Source organism: Populus trichocarpa, chromosome 19 (assembly GCF_000002775.5).
Source record: "Populus trichocarpa isolate Nisqually-1 chromosome 19, P.trichocarpa_v4.1, whole genome shotgun sequence".
In the NCBI taxonomy this organism is placed as follows: domain Eukaryota; kingdom Viridiplantae; phylum Streptophyta; class Magnoliopsida; order Malpighiales; family Salicaceae; genus Populus; species Populus trichocarpa.
The window spans coordinates 9,989,489-10,009,263 of record NC_037303.2 but is presented as its reverse complement, the minus strand read 5'-3'; the positions used below and the strand labels follow the sequence as shown (position 1 = coordinate 10,009,263).

The 19,775-nt window shown below is 35.6% G+C and overlaps 3 protein-coding genes across 5 annotated transcripts in view; all 3 read left to right on the top strand.

Moving 5' to 3' along the window:
* The first annotated feature begins 1,634 nt into the window (after window positions 1-1,634).
* Window positions 1,635-5,119, top strand: LOC112325565 (MDIS1-interacting receptor like kinase 2). Its single transcript, XM_024592289.2, has 2 exons — window positions 1,635-4,362; window positions 4,501-5,119. Exons 1-2 carry the CDS (start codon window positions 1,677-1,679, stop codon window positions 4,875-4,877), a joined length of 3,063 nt encoding a protein of 1,020 aa, XP_024448057.2. The 5' UTR covers window positions 1,635-1,676; the 3' UTR covers window positions 4,878-5,119.
* Window positions 5,120-16,685: 11,566 nt separating this feature from the next.
* Window positions 16,686-17,671, top strand: LOC127904755 (MDIS1-interacting receptor like kinase 2-like). The gene is made up of 2 exons (XM_052449390.1): window positions 16,686-17,554; window positions 17,646-17,671. The coding sequence occupies exons 1-2, from the start codon at window positions 16,840-16,842 to the stop codon at window positions 17,669-17,671; spliced, it is 741 nt and encodes a 246-aa protein (XP_052305350.1). The 5' UTR covers window positions 16,686-16,839.
* Window positions 17,622-19,775, top strand: part of LOC18108327 (MDIS1-interacting receptor like kinase 2) — a 106,335-nt gene continuing 104,181 nt past the window's right edge. The window contains exon 1 of one of the 3 annotated variants that reach the window (XM_052449424.1): window positions 17,622-18,514. In XM_052449424.1, coding sequence (XP_052305384.1) covers window positions 17,737-18,514 — 778 coding nt within the window. In that variant the 5' untranslated portion in view covers window positions 17,622-17,736. The remainder of the gene's footprint in view (window positions 18,515-19,775) is intronic. The other 2 variants (XM_052449425.1, XM_052449426.1) reach the window with 2 other exon arrangements.

The window sequence follows — 19,775 nt, the reverse complement described above, 5'->3', positions numbered from 1 at the left end:
ACAAGTGTGAAAGCAAACTCAACGAAGACCAGAGATGCGTACATGCTTGCTGCTGCTCGTGTTTCATGGTAAAAATTAAACCTCAAGGAAGTGCAGTAGGAACTTCGTGGATTCTTACTCGTAATTTCAGTGTGGCAGCTGCTTTCTTTCTTTCTTTCTTTTGAATAAATATTGGATGGATATTATTCACGAGACCATCCTTGACCTAACAACCATCTAGCTGTGAGGTGACTCATAACTGAATTAATTAAGTTAAAGGTTTTCTAGACATCTATTACAGGCATCCAAATCCCACACTTTTCAGGTCATATTGCAACTCAAGTTTGATTTTGATTTGTTTAAATAAATTTTATCTATTTCACTTTTCTGCCTGCTTGTCAAGCACGAGAATTTAGAGAAAAAGCAAAAGTGAGAAGACTTGACATTGTAGAGACCTTTATCCATTCATAGTATACACATTAGAGGCAGTGTGCATTTGAACGTAGGACTTTCCAGTTAATGTCGCAAACTATGATATGGAAAGGGGAAAGAAAGTTTATTGAACAATTCAATTCACTTATTCAGTAGCTTTATTACTTATTCCTTACGAGCGACATGTTTTAAATTTTTAAATCAGAATATTCTTTTGATAAGGGTTGTTATTTTTAGTTTGTTTGATTTTGTGGTCAAAACTGTGTTTAGGTATTTTTTAAAAATATATTTAATATAAAAAATAATTAAATTAATATTTTTTTAGTGTTATTAAAAATAAAAAATATTCAAAAAATATTTATATTAATATATTTTTAAATAAAAAAACACGAACTTCAAGCAAGAACCAGCAAGGTAAAATTTCTCCCTTATTCCTTACGAGCAATCATAGTAGCAATCATTGTCAAGCAATCATAGTTTTATTGAACTATTCAGTAGCTTTATTACTTATTCCTTACGAGCGATATGTTTTAAATTTTTAAATCAGATTAATATTCTTTTGAATCGTTTTATATATATTTAAGACTTAAAAAATTCACTGATGTGTCTCTACATGTAATTTGATCTTTTTCTCCATTTCATGGTCTTTTTAAATTTATTTTATTTCTTTATATGAAATAGTAAAAGGGAAAAAAAAGATAAGATGGAAAATTTAATGAGAAAAAAGGGATTGATTTATAATTTACTCTAAGAACAAATTGGGATCAATTTGGCTAAGAAAAAAAATATTAAAGACTGAATCTAAAATATTAAAAAAAAATTAATTTTTATAAAATAATTGATCAGTCACATAAAAATAAAAATATTTCTCTTTCTATTAGTTGAAAAAATGGCACAGTCCTAGGCAAACTTAATTTTTTATCTTTGTGTCTTGGGCTAATTGAATGACGAGGTCCAATTTTTTTTATTTGAAATGACCTTTCATTATAGAAATTAGTAAATATAAGAAGAGAAAATATTTTGTATAAAAAAATACAATTAAATTTAAGTAGTTCGTGTTTGAAAATAATAATAAATTTATTTATTTAAATTTCACTAGCCTAGTTAATTTCAACTTAATTAGAGAAGAGATGTAATAATCAATGATTTAAAAAAAAAAAACAATTCCAATTAATCATGTTTTCCAACCTATAAATAATACCTCTCCATGGAAGAGCCGAATCTACCATAGCAAACCATATCCTTTGTCTCTTGAAAAACACACCATGACGGCGTCCTTACTAAACAAACCATTCTTCTCCTTCTTTCTCCACATCCTGTTTTTGCTCCTTCACATATTCAACTCTTCTTCTTTCTTTGCTTTAGCTGAACACACTCCCTCCACAACTTCACTATTTGGTAATAATAATTCAGAAGCTGAGGCTCTTCTCCAATGGAAAGCCAGTCTTGACAACCAAAGCCAATCTCTCCTTTCTTCTTGGGTCGGCATCAGCCCTTGCATTAACTGGATTGGAATCACCTGTGACAATTCTGGAAGCGTCACCAATTTGACACTTCAAAGTTTTGGTTTGAGAGGTACGCTTTATGATTTAAACTTCTCATCCTTCCCCAATCTTTTGTTTCTTGTCCTTCCGAACAATTCTCTTTCTGGAACCATCCCGCATGAAATTGGAAAATTAAGAAACTTATCTTTTCTAGCTCTTTCTTGGAACCAACTCTCTGGTTCCATCCCTTCTTCTATTGGAAACTTGAAAAGTCTATCTGTGCTCTATCTATGGGATAACCAACTCTCTGGTTCCATCCCTTTTTCTATTGGAAACATGACCATGCTCACTGGTTTAGCACTATATCAAAATAATCTCACTGGTTCCATCCCTTCTTTTATTGGAAACTTAACAAGCCTATCCGAACTCAATCTTTGGGGTAACAAACTCTCTGGTTCCATTCCTCAGGAAATTGGGTTGCTAGAGTCTCTCAATATTCTTGACTTGGCAGATAATGTTTTAACTGGTAGAATCCCTTATTCCATTGGAAAATTAAGAAATTTATTTTTCCTTGGTCTTTCTTATAACCAACTCTCTGGTCTCATCCCTTCTTCTATTAAGAACTTGACAAGTGTTTCTGAGTTCTATCTTGAAAAAAACAAACTCTCTAGTCCTATTCCTCAGGAAATTGGGTTGCTAGAGTCTCTCCATGTACTTGCCTTGGCAGGTAACAAATTTCACGGCCCATTGCCCTCAGAGATGAACAATCTCACCCATTTGCATGGTTTGGCTTTGGATGGCAACGAATTCACGGGTCATTTGCCAGTAGATTTATGCCATGGAGGAGTATTGAAAATCTGTACTGCTTCCAACAACTACTTCTCAGGTTCAATCCCGGAAAGCTTGAAAAACTGTACTGGTTTATACCGAGTAAGGCTTGATCGTAATCAGTTAACAGGAAATATTTCTGAGGTTTTTGGTATCTATCCACATCTGAATTATATTGATTTGAGTTACAATAATTTTTATGGTGAGCTTTCTTCAAAATGGGGAGATTGTCGTAACATGACAAGCCTTCAAATCTCAAAAAATAATGTTTCTGGTGAGATACCACCAGAGCTTGGGAAGGCTACTCAATTGCACTTGTTAGATCTGTCATCAAATCAGTTAAAAGGAGGCATCCCAAAAGATTTAGGGGGTTTGAAGTTGTTGTACAAGCTTATTCTTAACAACAACCATCTTTCAGGTGCCATTCCCTTAGATATTAAGATGCTTTCCAATCTTCAAATCCTTAATTTAGCATCTAATAATCTGAGTGGATTGATTCCAAAACAACTTGGGGAATGCTCGAATTTACTGTTGCTGAACCTCAGCGGTAATAAATTTAGAGAAAGCATTCCAGGTGAGATAGGCTTTCTACTTTCTCTTCAAGATCTTGATCTTAGCTGCAATTTCCTGACTCGAGATATACCGCGGGAACTTGGGCAACTGCAGAAGTTGGAAACTCTGAATGTCTCCCACAACATGCTTTCTGGACGGATTCCGAGCACTTTCAAAGACATGCTAAGCTTAACAACTGTGGATATCTCATCCAATAAGCTACAAGGCCCCATTCCCGATATCAAAGCCTTCCACAACGCTTCATTTGAGGCATTAAGGGATAATATGGGTATATGTGGCAACGCCAGTGGTCTGAAGCCGTGCAATCTTCCAACAAGCAGCAAAACTGTTAAGAGAAAGAGCAACAAGCTTGTGGTTTTGATTGTACTCCCTCTTTTAGGAAGCTTGCTTTTAGTGTTTGTTGTGCTTGGAGCTTTATCCATTCTCTGCAAAAGAGCTAGGAAGACAAACGCTGAGCCAGAAAATGAACAAGATCGAAACATGTTCACGATATTGGGCCATGATGGGAAGAAGTTCTATGAGAATATCGTTGAAGCTACAGAGGAATTCAACTCCAACTACTGCATTGGCGAAGGAGGATATGGAACTGTTTATAAAGCAGTGATGCCAACAGAACAAGTGGTCGCTGTGAAGAAACTTCACCGGTCACAAACAGAAAAGTTGTCCGATTTTAAGGCTTTTGAAAAGGAAGTTTGTGTGCTGGCAAATATTCGACATCGAAATATTGTGAAAATGTATGGATTTTGCTCACATACAAAGCATTCTTTTTTGGTTTACGAGTTCATAGAAAGAGGAAGCTTGAGAAAGATTATAAGCAGTGAGGAACAAGCAATTGAGTTCGATTGGACGAAAAGGCTAAACGTTGTGAAAGGGGTGGGTGGAGCTTTATCCTATCTACACCATTCTTGCTCTCCTCCGATCATTCATCGAGACATTACCAGCAATAATATCCTTCTGGACTTGGAATATGAAGCACACGTCTCCGACTTTGGCACCGCTAGACTGTTGATGCCTGACTCATCCAATTGGACCTCATTTGCAGGTACCTTTGGATATACTGCTCCAGGTAAGTAGCTTTATTTCAACGTTAAGTTACTAATGCGTAATAGTGAAGATAATATAGTGTTTTTTCAGCTTTTATTATAAGGTCTTTTCTTTCAACTATTTGATAAAAAAACCATGCATAATCATGTTTTTTTGGCAGAGCTAGCTTACACAATGAAGGTGACTGAAAAATGCGATGTCTATAGCTTCGGAGTGGTAACAATGGAGGTGATGACAGGAAGGCACCCCGGCGATCTCATTTCAGCACTCTTATCACCAGGATCTTCGTCGTCATCATCGATGCCACCGATTGCTCAACATGCACTATTGAAGGATGTGTTAGACCAACGCATCTCGCTTCCTAAAAAAGGAGCAGCAGAGGGCGTTGTCCACATGATGAAAATTACACTTGCATGCTTGCATCCCAATCCCCAATCTCGGCCTACAATGGAAAAAATTTCTTTCGAGCTTACAACTAAGTGGCCTCCACTGCCTCAGGCATTCGGCACAATAAGTTTGGGAGATCTCTTCTCATAGAGTATAGCTACTTCTATTCGATTATCAATTGGAACAATAATTATCTGTAATATGAATTTTATCATCGAACTTTTTTTCTTTCAAATTATGTTGGCACTGTTTTATGCGTTAGAATTTGTTTTCTTTGCATGAAGGGTTTGAGAATATTATTTTGATTCTAAATTGAAGATCAATACACTACGGAATGAAATTTTAAGTTATCGCTGAAACAATTAAAAGAACAATGAAAAAAAAAAAAAAAAGAGCTTCAGTAGGCAAAATAATCAACTGTAAGAAGGTAGCAGCAAGATCCAGTCTACCATCCAATGAATTTCCAACTTGATGTTGAATTTTCTAATGAAATGAATTTCCATCATTTCATTAGAAAATTCAAACCCAAAGAACATGATAACAGTCTATATAGACTATCGATAAAGGCTACCATTCAACCATGATGAGAGGATTGAAGCTTCAATAATACCATTCAATGTATTATTAACCCGCTTTAGAATGCAGAACACTATAATACTCTTAATATTTTTTTAAAAAATTAATATTAACCCGCTGTAGAACGCAGAACACCTCTCCCCTCCCCTTGATCGAATAAGTAACTGCTCTACATGGTATTTGATAGGCCACTTCGAAGAGCTGCACCCTCTCCCCTCCCCTTGCTCGAATAAGTAACTGCTCTACATGGTACCTCACATTCCCATTAGATACTTTCCATGCGAGCTGTTTTTGTATGATTTTATTACTAGGTGGGTCAAATCTTTCGTTCGGACATGCCCTGAAATGTTAGAAAAAATCCATGCTGGATCTCTTTTTTGGGGCTAAATCTGACGACCACCTCCTATCTTATTTCTTAAGACTTGTAGGCATACCACGTCGCATTCCAGATTATTCAAATGCTTATGCTGGATGAAATGTTTCTCCAAGTCCTCCTACGTATTTCTTAGGGACTTCTAGGAGAGAGACATGAAGAGAAGGAAAAATCAGGGTCTGAAAGAATCTCTCTACATGGTTTGCAAACGTACTGTCAATGGTTGTGACTGGGACTTCACAGAAGATCCTTATGAGAATGTCATACGGGAGCTGATATGTGACATGCCATGGAATGGTTTGCAGCTATCTGCTGCTGCTTCAGAGTTCAGTTACCATACAAACACTAAAGCTTGATCGAGTTGGAAAGCCAAGAGGGTTTTGATCTCTCTTTGTGGTCTTTTCAGCCTTTTATTTTTCTAAAGTATTTGCGTACGGATTAACTTTTTCAATGCTAAGCACAAGAAAAGAAACATTTCAAATTTACCAACCAGACAGGAAACATGTAAAAAGACAGTACCTAGCATTGCATTACCATAGCATGAAACTTCAAATACTATCACATACAGATCTTACAAGCTCAGGACTCGAGTACAGTTTTTTATCAAATTTTTTGACTTGATTCAATTTCCTAGAGCCCTAAATGTCTGTCTACACATCATTTAATTAAATATCAAGTTGAAACAAACGGTATAAAAATAAATACTATACTCCAACATGGAAGACAAGAAGAGTATATAATTATATTGAAAAAGAAAATGTGAGAAAATAATTTTTCAATCTAGAAAAGAAATATAATAAAGACTTTTTATCAAGTATGAAAACAAAATTTAATAAAAAGGAACAAATTATAGTTTCTCTAAAAGCAAAGCCACTTAACAAAAATTGAATACATTGATTAATCTACCACATAGGCAAAGGATACAGCGATAAAATTTCACACCAGCATTATTTAAATCTGTGAAGAAGTAATCTACCATTTGTACGGTTCTATAATTAAGTATAAACTCAAATTTTCTCCACTGTGAATCACCCCAACACACTTAACCTCATGATTCAAGAGGTACTTGCCGTCTCATTTCCTTTTGGCATATTTAGAGAGATTTAACACTACTTACCTTTCACACAGCAATTTAGAAACTGAAAGCAATGCATATGGGGGGGATAGACAAGCCAAAGTACATATAACAAGAAACAAAAGCGTTTAATTCTCAAATCATTGTCATGAATAATGGCAACAAGGACTCATCAATAAAGTGCAAAATTAAACAACATTATTCATATCGACTTTGTTCATGGTTTTTCTCAGCAACCTGAAAGAAGAAATCAGAAAGCTGTTACCAGAAAGTTGATTCTTCTTCACTTCTCTTCAGTGTTTGCTTTCTCGAAAAAGGTCTTTTTAATCCAATCAAATGGCTGGAAAAGAAACAATTAAAACTTTAAGGTTTCATGTTCATAAATTGAGGAAAAGAGACACTATGGACAAAACATAGTTTGCAAAAACATTTTCTTTTTGTTGGAGTAGAGAAAGCGCATTTGCTTATGAAATTGAAGGACCACCTGTTGAGATATTTAACTTAGCCTACACATAATCAACAATAATGTTTGATAAACAATTTCTCAGGTTTAAATCAGCAGTTAAAGCACATTTCCAGGTATTTTAATACTGGATTTGTATCTTTACAGTATAAAAATACAAACCGATATTGATCAGAATACAGTAATAAAATTACAGAAAATCACATATTTTTTGAAATAATTTTTGAAGAATTTTTGTTCGAACGGGCCAGACCCGGCCCAAAAGGAAACTGGGCCGAAATCAGCCCAAAATAAATTGGGCCTACTTTCTACAGGGCTGGACTCAGCCCAGCCCAAAACCACATGATTGGTTACTGTTCACACAGTAACCGGGTAATTATTTCCTTGCTTGCAGAACGTGCACAGTGCACGTTCTGCATGCAAGACGATGAACAGTAAACAGAGATAAGGGTCAGAGGGCTGACCTGTGGTGGCTCTGAAAGCGGTGCTGCTGGCGGTTGCTGACCGGAGGATGACCGGGAGGGTGATCGGCCTTTCTTCCTTTCTTCTCTGCTGTTTTCTTCTTCAGCTCTGTTCTCCCCTGTTTCCTTTGCTTCTTCTGTCAACCATGTTCTTCCTTCTCTGCAGCGGCTTCGCGGAGGTGCTGGTGGTGGTGGAGAGGAAACCGACGATGCCTCCCGGTGGTTATGAAGGTGGCAGTGGCTGGGAAGTCCAATGACAGCAGCTGTTTTCTTCTTCTTCTCCTGCTGCTCGCGAGGCAGGCGCTCCCTTTTTCTTCAAGCAGCAGCGCCGGGTGGGAGGAAGGTGATGAACTGAGGCAGGATGGTGGTGGCGTTTGGCAATGCTGGTGCAGTTGGCGTGTTACTGCAGCTGTTCTCCTTTGTTTTCTCTTCTCCCGTTCACAACTGAACTTCTCCTCCTTCCTCTCCAAAAAACCACCCCTGTTGTTTCAGCGTTGCTTGGCCCCTTTCTTCTTTTGCTTCTTTCCCGTTCCCCTCTCTTTTGTTCAAAAAAACTTTCCCCCTCTTTTAGTTTTCCAGCCCTCTCTCTCGTTCCCTAAAAAAAACTCCCCTTTGTTGCTTGTGTTGAGAGCAGTATTTATAGGCTAGAGGGGCGCGGGCTGCTGTTGCGTGTGGGGAGCAGGGCATGCGGCAGCTGGTCGGCCAGTGGGCGCGCGGCGGGTGGTCGGCCAGTGAGTGCGGCTCCCTCGGTTTTGGCAGCATGCGGGAAGAGGAACAGTGTCAAAACGACACTGTTCAAATTCTTCTTTTTTTTATTATATATTTTTTTTATTTGTGGGGCCCAAAAATAGGTTACTACAACCACCTCCTACGTATTTCTTAAGACTTGTAGGCATACCACATTGCATTCCAGATTATTCAAATGCTTATACTGGATGAAATGTTTCTCCAACTCCTCCTATGTATTTTTTAGTACTTCTAGGATTAAAAAAATTATAAAAAATATAGTCCTGCATTGCTACCAGATCCAAGTTGTTTAAGTCTAGCATAACTATCAAATTTAAATGGCTTAAAACATTTTTTATATTCTTAATATTCTGATGTAGAATGCAGTACACGCAATGCCAATTATTTTAGAGAAGATTTGATAGTCCACTTCGAAGAGCTGTTTTTGTACGATTTTATTATTAGGTATTTCTTAATAATGTTTTTCCAACTCCTCCAATGTATTTCTTAAGACCTCTAGGAGAGAGGCATGAGGAGAAGGAAAAATCAGGGTCTAAAAGAATCTCTCTACATGGTTTGCAAACGTACTGTCAATGGTTGCTGATATGTGACATGCCATGGAATGGTTAGCAGCTATGCTGCTGCTGCTGCTGCTGCTTCAGAGTTAAATTACTATACGAGCTGGCAATTACAAGAATTTTAAGTCCTGATCGAACACAAAGGCTTGATCGAGTTGGAAAGCCAAGAGGGTTTTGATCTCCCTTTGTGGTCTTTTCAGCCTTTTATTTTTCTAAAGTATTTGCGTACGGATTAACTTTTTCAATGGTAAGCACAAGAAAAGAAAAAAAGAAACAGTTCAAATTTATTGGCGAAAAACAGTAGAGGAAACATGTAAAAAGTCAGTACCATAGAATGAAACTTCAAATACAGATCTTACAAGCTCAGGACTCGAGTACAATTTTTTATCAAAATTTTTTACTTGATTCAATTTCCTAGAGCCCTAAATGTTTGAGTGCACATCACGTAATTAAATACGATAATTCAAGTTGAAACAAACGGTATATTCGTATATTGACTAGTGTAACTTTTAAAGTCCTTTTTGAGGAAAAGCTGATAGCTAACAGTACAAAAATAATTTTTAAAAAAAAATATTATGCTCCAACATGGAAGACAAGAAGAGTATATAATTATATTGAAAAATAAAATGTGAAAATAATTTTTCAATCTAGAAAAGAAATATAATAAAGACTTGTTATTAAGTATGAAAACAAAATTTAATAAAAAGGAACAAATTATAGTTTCTCTAAAAGCGAAGCCACTTAACAAAAATTGAATACATTGATTAATCTACCACATAGGCAAAGGATACTGCGATAAAATTTCACACCAGCATTATTTAAATCTGTGAAGAAGTAATCTACCATGTGTACGGTTCTATATTTAAGTAGAAACTCAGAGAATCTTTTTATACATTGTAACTTTTTTAGGAGTGTTTGGATGAAAGTTTTGGATTGGTGGGGTATCCAATGTTGTTTACCGAGAACAATTGACTTGCTGCTTCTGCAGTGGCCCGAAATGGTACATGGCAAATTCCAAAGATCAGCTTGGAGATTAATTTCAAGTAGTACTATTTAGGGTATATGGTTGCTGAGGAACAAAATTGTTTTTGAGGAGGGAACTATAAACTTGTTTGATTGTTTCTCCACCATCCTTCATCGGGTTGCTATTTGGTTGCATTCTCAAGATTCAAACTTCAATTATACAGGAAATGACCTTTTAAGATCTTCTGATGGCATCAAATTATGGTGTAATAAGAAATCTTGGGTAGTCTTCTTGTTGTTTGCTGTAGTAGATCAGTTTTTTTTTTTTTATCTCTTGTATTTCTTTTTGGCTATTCGCTTTATGGCCTTCTCAATATACTCTCGATGATTATAAAAAAAAAAGTAGAAACTCAAATTTTCTCCACTGTGAATCACCCCAACACACTTAACCTCATGATTCAAGAGAGAGATTTAACTCTACTTACCTTTCACACAGCAATTTAGAAACTGAAAGCAATGCATATGGGGGGGGGGGGAGACAAGCCAAAGTACATACAACAAGAAACAAAAGCGTTTAATTCTGATCAAATAATTGTCATGAATAATGGCAACAAGGACTCATCAATAAAGTGCAAAATTAAACAACATTATTCATATCGACTTTGTTCATGGTTTTTCTCAGCAACCTGAAAGAAGAAATCAGAAAGCTGTTACCAGAAAGTTGATTCTTCTTCACTTCTCTTCAGTGTTTGCTTTCTCGAAAAAGGTCTTTTTAATCCAATCAAATGGCTGGAAAAGAAAAAATTAAAACTTTAAGGTTTCATGTTCATAAATTGAGGAAAAGAGACACTATGGACAAAACATAGTTTGCAAAAACATTTTCTTTTTGTTGGAGTAGAGAAAGCGCATTTGCTTATGAAATTGAAGTACCACCTGTTGAGATATTTAACTTTGCCTACACATAATCAACAATAATGTTTGATAAACAATTTCTCAGGTTTATTTCTCCCGATCCTTTTTCTTTCTGTAGTATATTATGGTATAGCTAATCACATGTAATGACAAATTACAGCCAAATTATTAAAAGCATAGATTAAGAAAGGATGCCTAATCAGTCCCTCATAATTGTTAAAATGAGGAATGGGCGGTGTAATCTCAACCAATCCAGCAACTGATCTTTGTTGCCAGTCTGTCTTTATTACAAAGTCCAACCCAGAGCATGCCCTATCTGTCAAGAGAAGCTAAACAATCAAAAGATGGTTTTCCCATGCGGGCACGTCACTTGCTGTAAATATGAGTTTTACCTGTTTCCATTTCATGATTCTTCAACTTCCTAAAATCCATTCATGAAATAATTATGGTGTTAGAACAACAAACATTCAGTTTACCGACTTTAGAACTGGCTCTCTCGTGTGAATTTAATACAACAAACATTGATAAAATGAAGCAAATGACCCAATAGGCATCCCAAACAGAACAAACCAAACAATCCTACATCTGGAATCTGGATCCAGCTAAAACTGGGCATCCAACCTTCTAAGCCAATAATAGTAGCCAGTAGGTGCAAAAGCCGATGCATGATAAGAAACCATCTTATAAATGACTACTTTTCCTCCTAGTTGTCACACAACATGTTGATAATCCTGCTTCCTATATCTGCATTTTGTCACTTAAAAGTTAGGAGAGACCATGGCAATTTTTCTACCTTGATATGATGGGTCAACTGCATTCACAGTTGATGAATACTTCGTCCTAGCATTCTTGATCCATCAGTTCCTCAGACTTCTCTCTGTCATGTGTGTGTGAGCGCGATGCACATGATTGCTTGCACCAGTTCCTCAGACTTCTCTCTTTCATGTGTGTGTGAGCACGATGCACATGATTGCTTGCATGCATGTACTCAGACATGCATTTTTGCTTGTCTCTTAGATGTCATTAACTGTGTGTAACCAGTCATTTTTGCTTGTCTCTTAAAAGTTAGGAGAGACCATGGCAATTTTTCTACCGTGATATGATGGGTCAACTGCATTCACAGTTAATGAATACTTTGTCCTAGCATCCTTGATCCACCAGTTCCTCAGACTTCTCTCTTTCATGTGTGTGTGAGTGCGGCACACATGATTGCTTGCATGCATGTACTCAGACATACATGCATGCTTGCTTGTCTCTTGGATGTCCTCAACCATCTTAAGTACGTTGGAGTTGACTTTATTACTTGTTGATTCCTCTCATATGAAATATTTCACCCTGGTTAAGCACCATTTCATCTTTTTTCTTTCTTGCAGGTTTCTTTGCAATGACTGAGCGCAAAATGCATGATAACAGGTTCCAACGGAAATGGGTAATGTGCCCAACATGTCGGCAGCATACTGATTTTGGGAATATTGCTTATGCCGATGATAAACGGGACAAATCTTGTAGTTCTGCTATGCTGGATGCAATTCAAGGCTGTGAAAAAACTGAAGCGTCTTTGGCTGTTCAAGGTTCATATGGAACAAAGGTTTACTTCCTAATCTAATGCCTTGAGCAAATTCAAATTCAAATTTGTAGTCTTGGAACATGCACATGGTGCACTTAAGACAGCATGTTACTGTTGCATTTATATACGAGGTATTTCTCCTTTTCCCAGAGCATAAACCTTGTTCACTTCTTTTTTGGCACCATAAAGGTTGAAGCAATCACTAGAAGAATCTTGTGGATAAAGTCTTCAGATCCTAAAGCAAAGGTTCTCGTATTCTCAAGTTGGAATGATGTCCTTGATGTGTTAGAGCATGCTTTCAATGCTAATGAAGTCACCTATATCTGGATGAAAGGAGGAAGGTAGATAGATCGCTTGATCATCTTATTTATGTTTTTTTTAAAGTTCAACTGATCTTCATGGACCTTGATGGACCAAAAGAAAAGGGCTATGCCATCCAGGAGAATTTTTGTTTTGGCTTTCAGCAATTGGTTTTATAAAAGATTGTTGTTAAATTCCTCTTAATTTGGTAACTCAAACAAAATTAACAAGAAACCACATCATCCAAGAAAAGTGGTTCCTTCTGTTTTCAGCATTCTTATACAAGCAAAGTGCACAAATTAGGTTGATGAATACTAGTGATATCACGAACAAAACAAAAGGAGATTGGGGATGAAAAATAGCTGCCTTGCATAATTTGTGAAAATATTGAAATCTTGTAGTTTAACTTTGGGGAAGGATGAGAGAGATCCAATTATAGTAGACCAACACCTGTTGCTCTGTAAAAATTGGTATTGTGCGAAGTTTAAGAGTTTGAATGTTTGCATACCTCTGTTTCCCAGTGCCAAAAATACATATTTTTTATCGTGTCTTTTGGTTGTGACTTCGTAAATGCAGGAAATCACATGTTGCCATCAGTGAATTCAGAGCGCAGAATGGCAGTCCCAAAATAACTCCTAGACAACAACAAGAAACAAAATCTGTTCAAGTGTTGCTGCTCTTGATCCAGCATGGAACCAATGGACTCAATCTTTTAGAAGCACAGCATGTTGTTCTTGTGGAGCCACTGCTCAATCCAGCAGCTGAGGCTCAAGCAGTCAGCCGGGTGCGCACCGAATTGGGCAGGAAAAGAGGACATTAGTCCATCGATTTATAGTATGCTCCTTTTCCTTTTCTTTTTTACTTTTTGTTTTTTGTTAAACTAATTATGGATGCTATACATTGCATATAGTAGACATGCATTTGAGATACATAACCTCACCACACTGAAGATAGCATGGGCTATTTTGGGACTTTTTGTTTGAGTTCCTTTTTAAAACAATTTACATTTCTATTTAGCTCACCATTTATCCATGCAATTTCTATATGTAATTAGATTAGACTTATAATAATCCTTATCATGTCAACCATCCGATTGTTGCTCGAATGGAGCCTTTTATATTTGTTTCAGAATTTAAATGTACACTCCCTTCTTTAGTGATTATATTAGGAAAGATTTGATGCTATGAAGACAAGGAACATGCAGGAACTCTTTAAGGACTAGCGTGAGGGTTTTCTATTAACAAATCCTTCAATCTCATTCCTTTTTGTGAATTTGTGTACGTGTGTAATGTTTACATTGCTTACAAAGACCTCTCATGCTTTCTAGTTTGCTTGTTGTCCGAAACTTTGAAAATTCATGTCATCTGTTAGAATTCTGCTTTATATAGTCTCTATGTGTTCTAAGAAAATTTCCCCCTTTTCTTCTATGATCTTATCAGGTTAAAGACACCGTGGAAGAGAGCATATATGAACTGAACAGAAGTAGAAGCACCAGTTCATTCATAAGTGGGAACACGAAGAATCAGGATCAGACTTTGTTAACCCTTAAGGATGTTGAGTCCCTATTCGCAACAGTGCCGTCCACTGTACCAGAAAGTGATGGAAAGCCAACTGAAAACCTAAGACATCTGCCCCCGTCCGTGGCTGCTGCTCTAGCAGCTGAGAGGAGACTGAAGGAAAATACAGCAGGAATTTCCGTGTGATAATCATTCTTTTCTTTGAACACCAAACCTCAGAATGGAATTGCAGCGAAGCAATCTTCTATCCCTCTATATTACTACTTCATATATACATGTCATAGCCCGCATGAAAGAGTGTTGGGTATATCAGCTTAGAGTATAGACAAAAACCTACTCTTAATAAACACTATATATCTTGTAAAGATTGAAATGATGAGTTTTTCACGACTCAATGAATAAATAGAACAAACATACAATAAGAGACTAAGTTATAATATGATTAATTTATTAGTTTCATACATGATAATAATATAACTAAGCAAACCAATAACACATAAATATAGTTAAAGTTATGTCATTTTTTTGGAGTGTGATATAAAAATGAAAGGGGAAGAAAATGTGTTCGCATCAGCGTAAAGTATCATAACAAATATATGCGATAAAAAATTAATTATCATTTCTGTTTAGAATACTTTAAGGATAGTTTAATTTTTTATATAAAAAATATTAAAAAACTTAATTAGCATTTTGGTTTAGGATACTTCAAGAGTAGTTTAAATATTTTTTATAACAAATTAAACATTATAAAAATTATTAATTAGAATTTCTGTTTAGAAAACTTCATGGATAGTTTAATTTGTTTTTATAAAAAATAGAAAAATATTATAAAAAAATTATTTAGGATATTTAAAATGTAGTTTAAATGTTTTTTTTATATAAAAAAATTAATTATCATTTCTTTTTTGAATACTTCAAGGGTAGTTTAAATTTGTTTTTTAATTAATTAGAAATTTTTTTAGGATACTTCAAGGGTAGTTTGAATTTTTTTTTTAATTAATTAGAATTTTTATTTAGGATACTTCAAGGGTAGTTTAAATTAATTATAATTTTATAAAAAAATTATATATAAAAATTAATAAGAATTTTTGTTTAGGATACTTCAAGGGTAATTGAAATGTTTTTTTATATAAAAATTAATTAGCATTTCTATTTAAGATATTTTAAGGATAATTTAATTTTTTTTATAAAAAATAAAAGCAAATTATAAAAAAATAATTAGCAGTTCAGTTCAGGATACTTTAAAGGTAGTTTAAATAGTTTCTTTTATAACAAATAAAATAAATTAATGAGAATTTCTGTTTAGGATTATTCAATAATAGTTTAAATGTCTTTATAAAAAATAGAAAAGATTTATAAAAAAATTATTTAGGATACTTCAAGTGTAATTTAAATATTTTTTATAAGAAATAAAAAAATTATAAAAATAATTAATTAGCGTTTCTGTTTAAGATACTTGAAGGGTAGTTTAAATATTTTTTTTATGAAAAATAGAAAAACTTTATAAAAAGAAATTATTTAGGATAGGATAGTTTAAATGTTCTTTTTTATAAAAATAAAATTATAAAAAAAATTAATTAGACATGCCACCAAACCCGATGCTCTTGGGTCATGCTTGGCCGCCAGACCCAAGTCTCTTGAGTCTGCCTTGTCTGCCAAATCTAAGTGCTAATAAAAAAAATAAAAATAAATTAAAAAACAAACTGTTATTGGAAAGAATCTTTGTTAACAAAGGGTTGTTATTTGTAGTTTGTTTGATTTGTGGTAAAACTTGTGTTTAGATATGTTTTAAAAATAAATTTAATATAAAAAAATTAAATTAATATTTTTTTAATGTTATTAAAAATAAAAAATATTCAAAAAAGTTAATTTTACAAGTCAGAATCATTGAATAACAGAAGAAGAAGATTTAATAAGTCTCATTCCTATCATCACTCTTTCTATATATCTCTCTGTATCTTAAAAGCCTGTGATACACGTTAACAACAGGGAGCAGGACCCTGTCGACCATCTAAAGCTTTCACAAGTGTGAAAGCAAACTCAACGAAATTGCTGCTGCTGCTCGTGTTTCATGATACAAATTTAACCTCAAGGAACTTCGTGGATTCTTACTCGTAATTTCAGTGTGGATGGATATTATTCACGAGACCATCCTTGACCTAACAACCATCTAGCTGTGAGGTGACTCTTAACTGAATTAATTAAGTTAAAGGATTTCTTTCTTTCTAGAATAATGTTTGTCCAGAGAGTAATTTAACCCTCTGTCAGTTACAGAGAGTAATTTACAGAGAGTAATACTCGCTGCGTAGGTTATACAAAAATAACAGGACATAGCTAAGAAAAGCTAGGTCCTCTTCTCCTTAGTCCCCAATGGCAGATATTAGACACTCCATTCAATCTTTGCACCATCTTTCTTTGTCCACTTTTGTTCAAAGAAACACATCGCCATAATCTTCATTACAACTAGCTCTGTTTTGCAATCTCCCATTCCAATGTCTGTGCTGAACAAAGATTTCTTCTTTAAACAGAATTGTCAAAGATTTATGCCTTCAAGAAACCTCATTCTCATGCCATCTCTCATTCGTGAAATGTCCATATCATATGGAGACCACTTGTATAGATATTGCCAAAGACTTTCTCGTAGAGCAATTTGCACGTAGTGTTTATGTGGCTCTTCTCCAATGGAAAGCCAGTCTTCACAACCAAAGCCAATCTCTCCTTTCTTCCTGGGTCGGCATCAGCCCTTGCATTAACTGGATTGGAATCACCTGTGACAATTCTGGAAGCGTCACCAATTTGACACTTGAAAGTTTTGGTTTGAGAGGTACGCTTTATGATTTAAACTTCTCATCCTTCCCCAATCTTTTTTGGCTTGACCTTGCTGATAATTCTCTCTCTGGTTCCATCCCTTCTTCTATTGGAAACTTGAAAAGTCTATCTGTGCTTTATCTTTCGGATAACAAACTTTCTGGTCCCATCCCTTCTTCTATTGGAAACTTCACAAGCCTATCCAAGCTCAGTCTTCATAGTAACAAACTCTCTGGTTCTATTCCTCAAGAAATTGGGTTGCTAGAGTCTCTCAATGAACTTGAGTTGTCAAATAATGTTTTAACCAGTAGAATCCCTTATTCCATTGGAAAATTAAGAAATTTATCTTTCCTTGGTCGTGCTAAGAACCAACTCTCTGGTCCCATCCCTTCTTCTATTGAAAACTTGACAAGCCTATCTGACCTCTATCTTTTGGATAACAAACTCTCTGGTCCCATCCCTTCTTCTATTGGAAACTTGACAAGCCTATTCATGCTCGTTCTTTGGGGTAACAAACTTTCTGGTTCCATTCCTCAGGAAATTGGATTGTTAGAGTCTCTCAATAGACTTGAATTGTCAAATAATTTTTTAACCGGTAGAATCCCTTATTCCATTAGACAATTAAGAAATTTATCTTTACTTAATCTTTCTCACAACAAACTCTCTGATCCCGTCCCATCTATTGGTAACATGACAATGCTCACTGGACTTGGTCTAAATCGAAATAATTTATCTGGATGTGTTCCTTCAGAAATAGGACAACTTAAATCCCTTGTGGAAATGGCATTGCAAGAGAACAAATTTCACGGCCCATTTCCCTCAGATATGAACAATCTCACCCATTTGAAGTATTTGTCTTTGGCTGCCAACGAATTCACGGGTCATTTGCCACTAGATTTATGCCATGGAGGAGTATTGGAAATCTTTACTGCTTCCTACAACTACTTCTCAGGTTCAAACCCGGAAAGCTTGAAAAACTATACTAGTTTATACCGAGTAAGACTTGATTGGAATCAATTAACAGGAAATATTTCTGAGGTTTTTGGTGTCTATCCACAGCTGGATTATATTGATTTGAGTAACAATAATTTTTATGGGGAGCTTTCTTCAAAATGGGGAGATTGTCGTAACATGACAAGCCTAAAAATCTCAAACAATAATGTTTCTGGTGAGATACCACCAGAGCTTGGGAAGGCTACTCAATTACAATTGATTGATCTGTCATCAAATCAGTTAAAAGGAGCCATCCCAAAAGGTTTAGGGGGTTTGAAGTTGTTGTACAAGCTTCTCCTTAACAACAACCATCTTTCAGGTGCCATTCCCTTAGATATTAAGATGCTTTCCAATCTTCAAATCCTTAATTTAGCATCTAATAATCTGAGTGGATTGATTCCGAAACAACTTGGGGAATGCTCGAATTTATTGTTGCTGAACCTCAGCGGTAATAAATTTAGAGAAAGCATTCCAGGTGAGATAGGCTTTTTACTTTCTCTTCAAGATCTTGATCTTAGCTGCAATTTCCTGACTCGAGAGATACCGAGGCAACTTGGGCAACTTCAAAGTTTGGAAACTCTGAATGTCTCACACAACATGCTTTCTGGACGGATTCCGAGCACTTTCAAAGACATGTTAAGCTTAACAACTGTGGATATCTCATCCAATAAGCTACAAGGCCCCATTCCCGATATCAAAGCCTTCCACAACGCTTCATTTGAGGCATTAAGGGATAATATGGGTATATGTGGCAACGCCAGTGGTCTAAAGCCGTGCAATCTTCCAACAAGCAGGAAAACTGTTAAGAGAAAGAGCAACAAGCTTGTGCTTTTGATTGTACTCCCTCTTTTAGGAAGCTTGCTTTTAGTGTTTGTTGTGATTGGAGCTTTATTCATTCTCTGTAAAAGAGCTAGGAAGAGAAACACTGAGCCAGAAAATGAACAAGATCGAAACATATTCACGATATTGGGCCATGATGGGAAGAAGTTGTATAAGAATATCGTTGAAGCTACAGAGGAATTCAACTCCAACTACTGCATTGGCGAAGGAGGATATGGAACTGTTTATAAAGCAGTGATGCCAACAGAACAGGTGGTTGCTGTGAAGAAACTTCACCGGTCACAAACAGAAAAGTTGTCCGATTTTAAAGCTTTTGAAAAGGAAGTTCGCGTGTTGGCAAATATTCGACATCGAAATATTGTGAAAATGCATGGATTTTGCTCACATGTAAAGCATTCTTTTTTGGTTTATGAGTTCGTTGAAAGAGGAAGCTTGAGAAAGATTATAAGCAGTGAGGAACAAGCAATTGAGTTCGATTGGATGAGAAGGCTAAACGTTGTGAAAGGGATGGGTGGAGCTTTATCCTATCTACACCATTCTTGCTCTCCTCCGATCATTCATCGAGACATTACCAGCAATAATATCCTTCTGGACTTGGAATATGAAGCACACATCTCCGACTTTGGCACAGCTAGACTGTTGATGCCTGACTCATCCAATTTGGTACTTTTGGATATACTGCTCCAGGTGCGTAGCTTTATTTCAACATTAAGTTACTAATGTGTAATAGTGAAGACAATATATAGTGTTTTTTTAGCTTTTATTATAAAGTCTTTTCTTTCAACTATTTGATAAAAAAACCATGTATAATCAGTTTTTTTTTGGCAGAGCTAGCTTACACAATGAAAGTGACTGAAAAATGCGATATCTATAGCTTCGGAGTGGTAACAATGGAG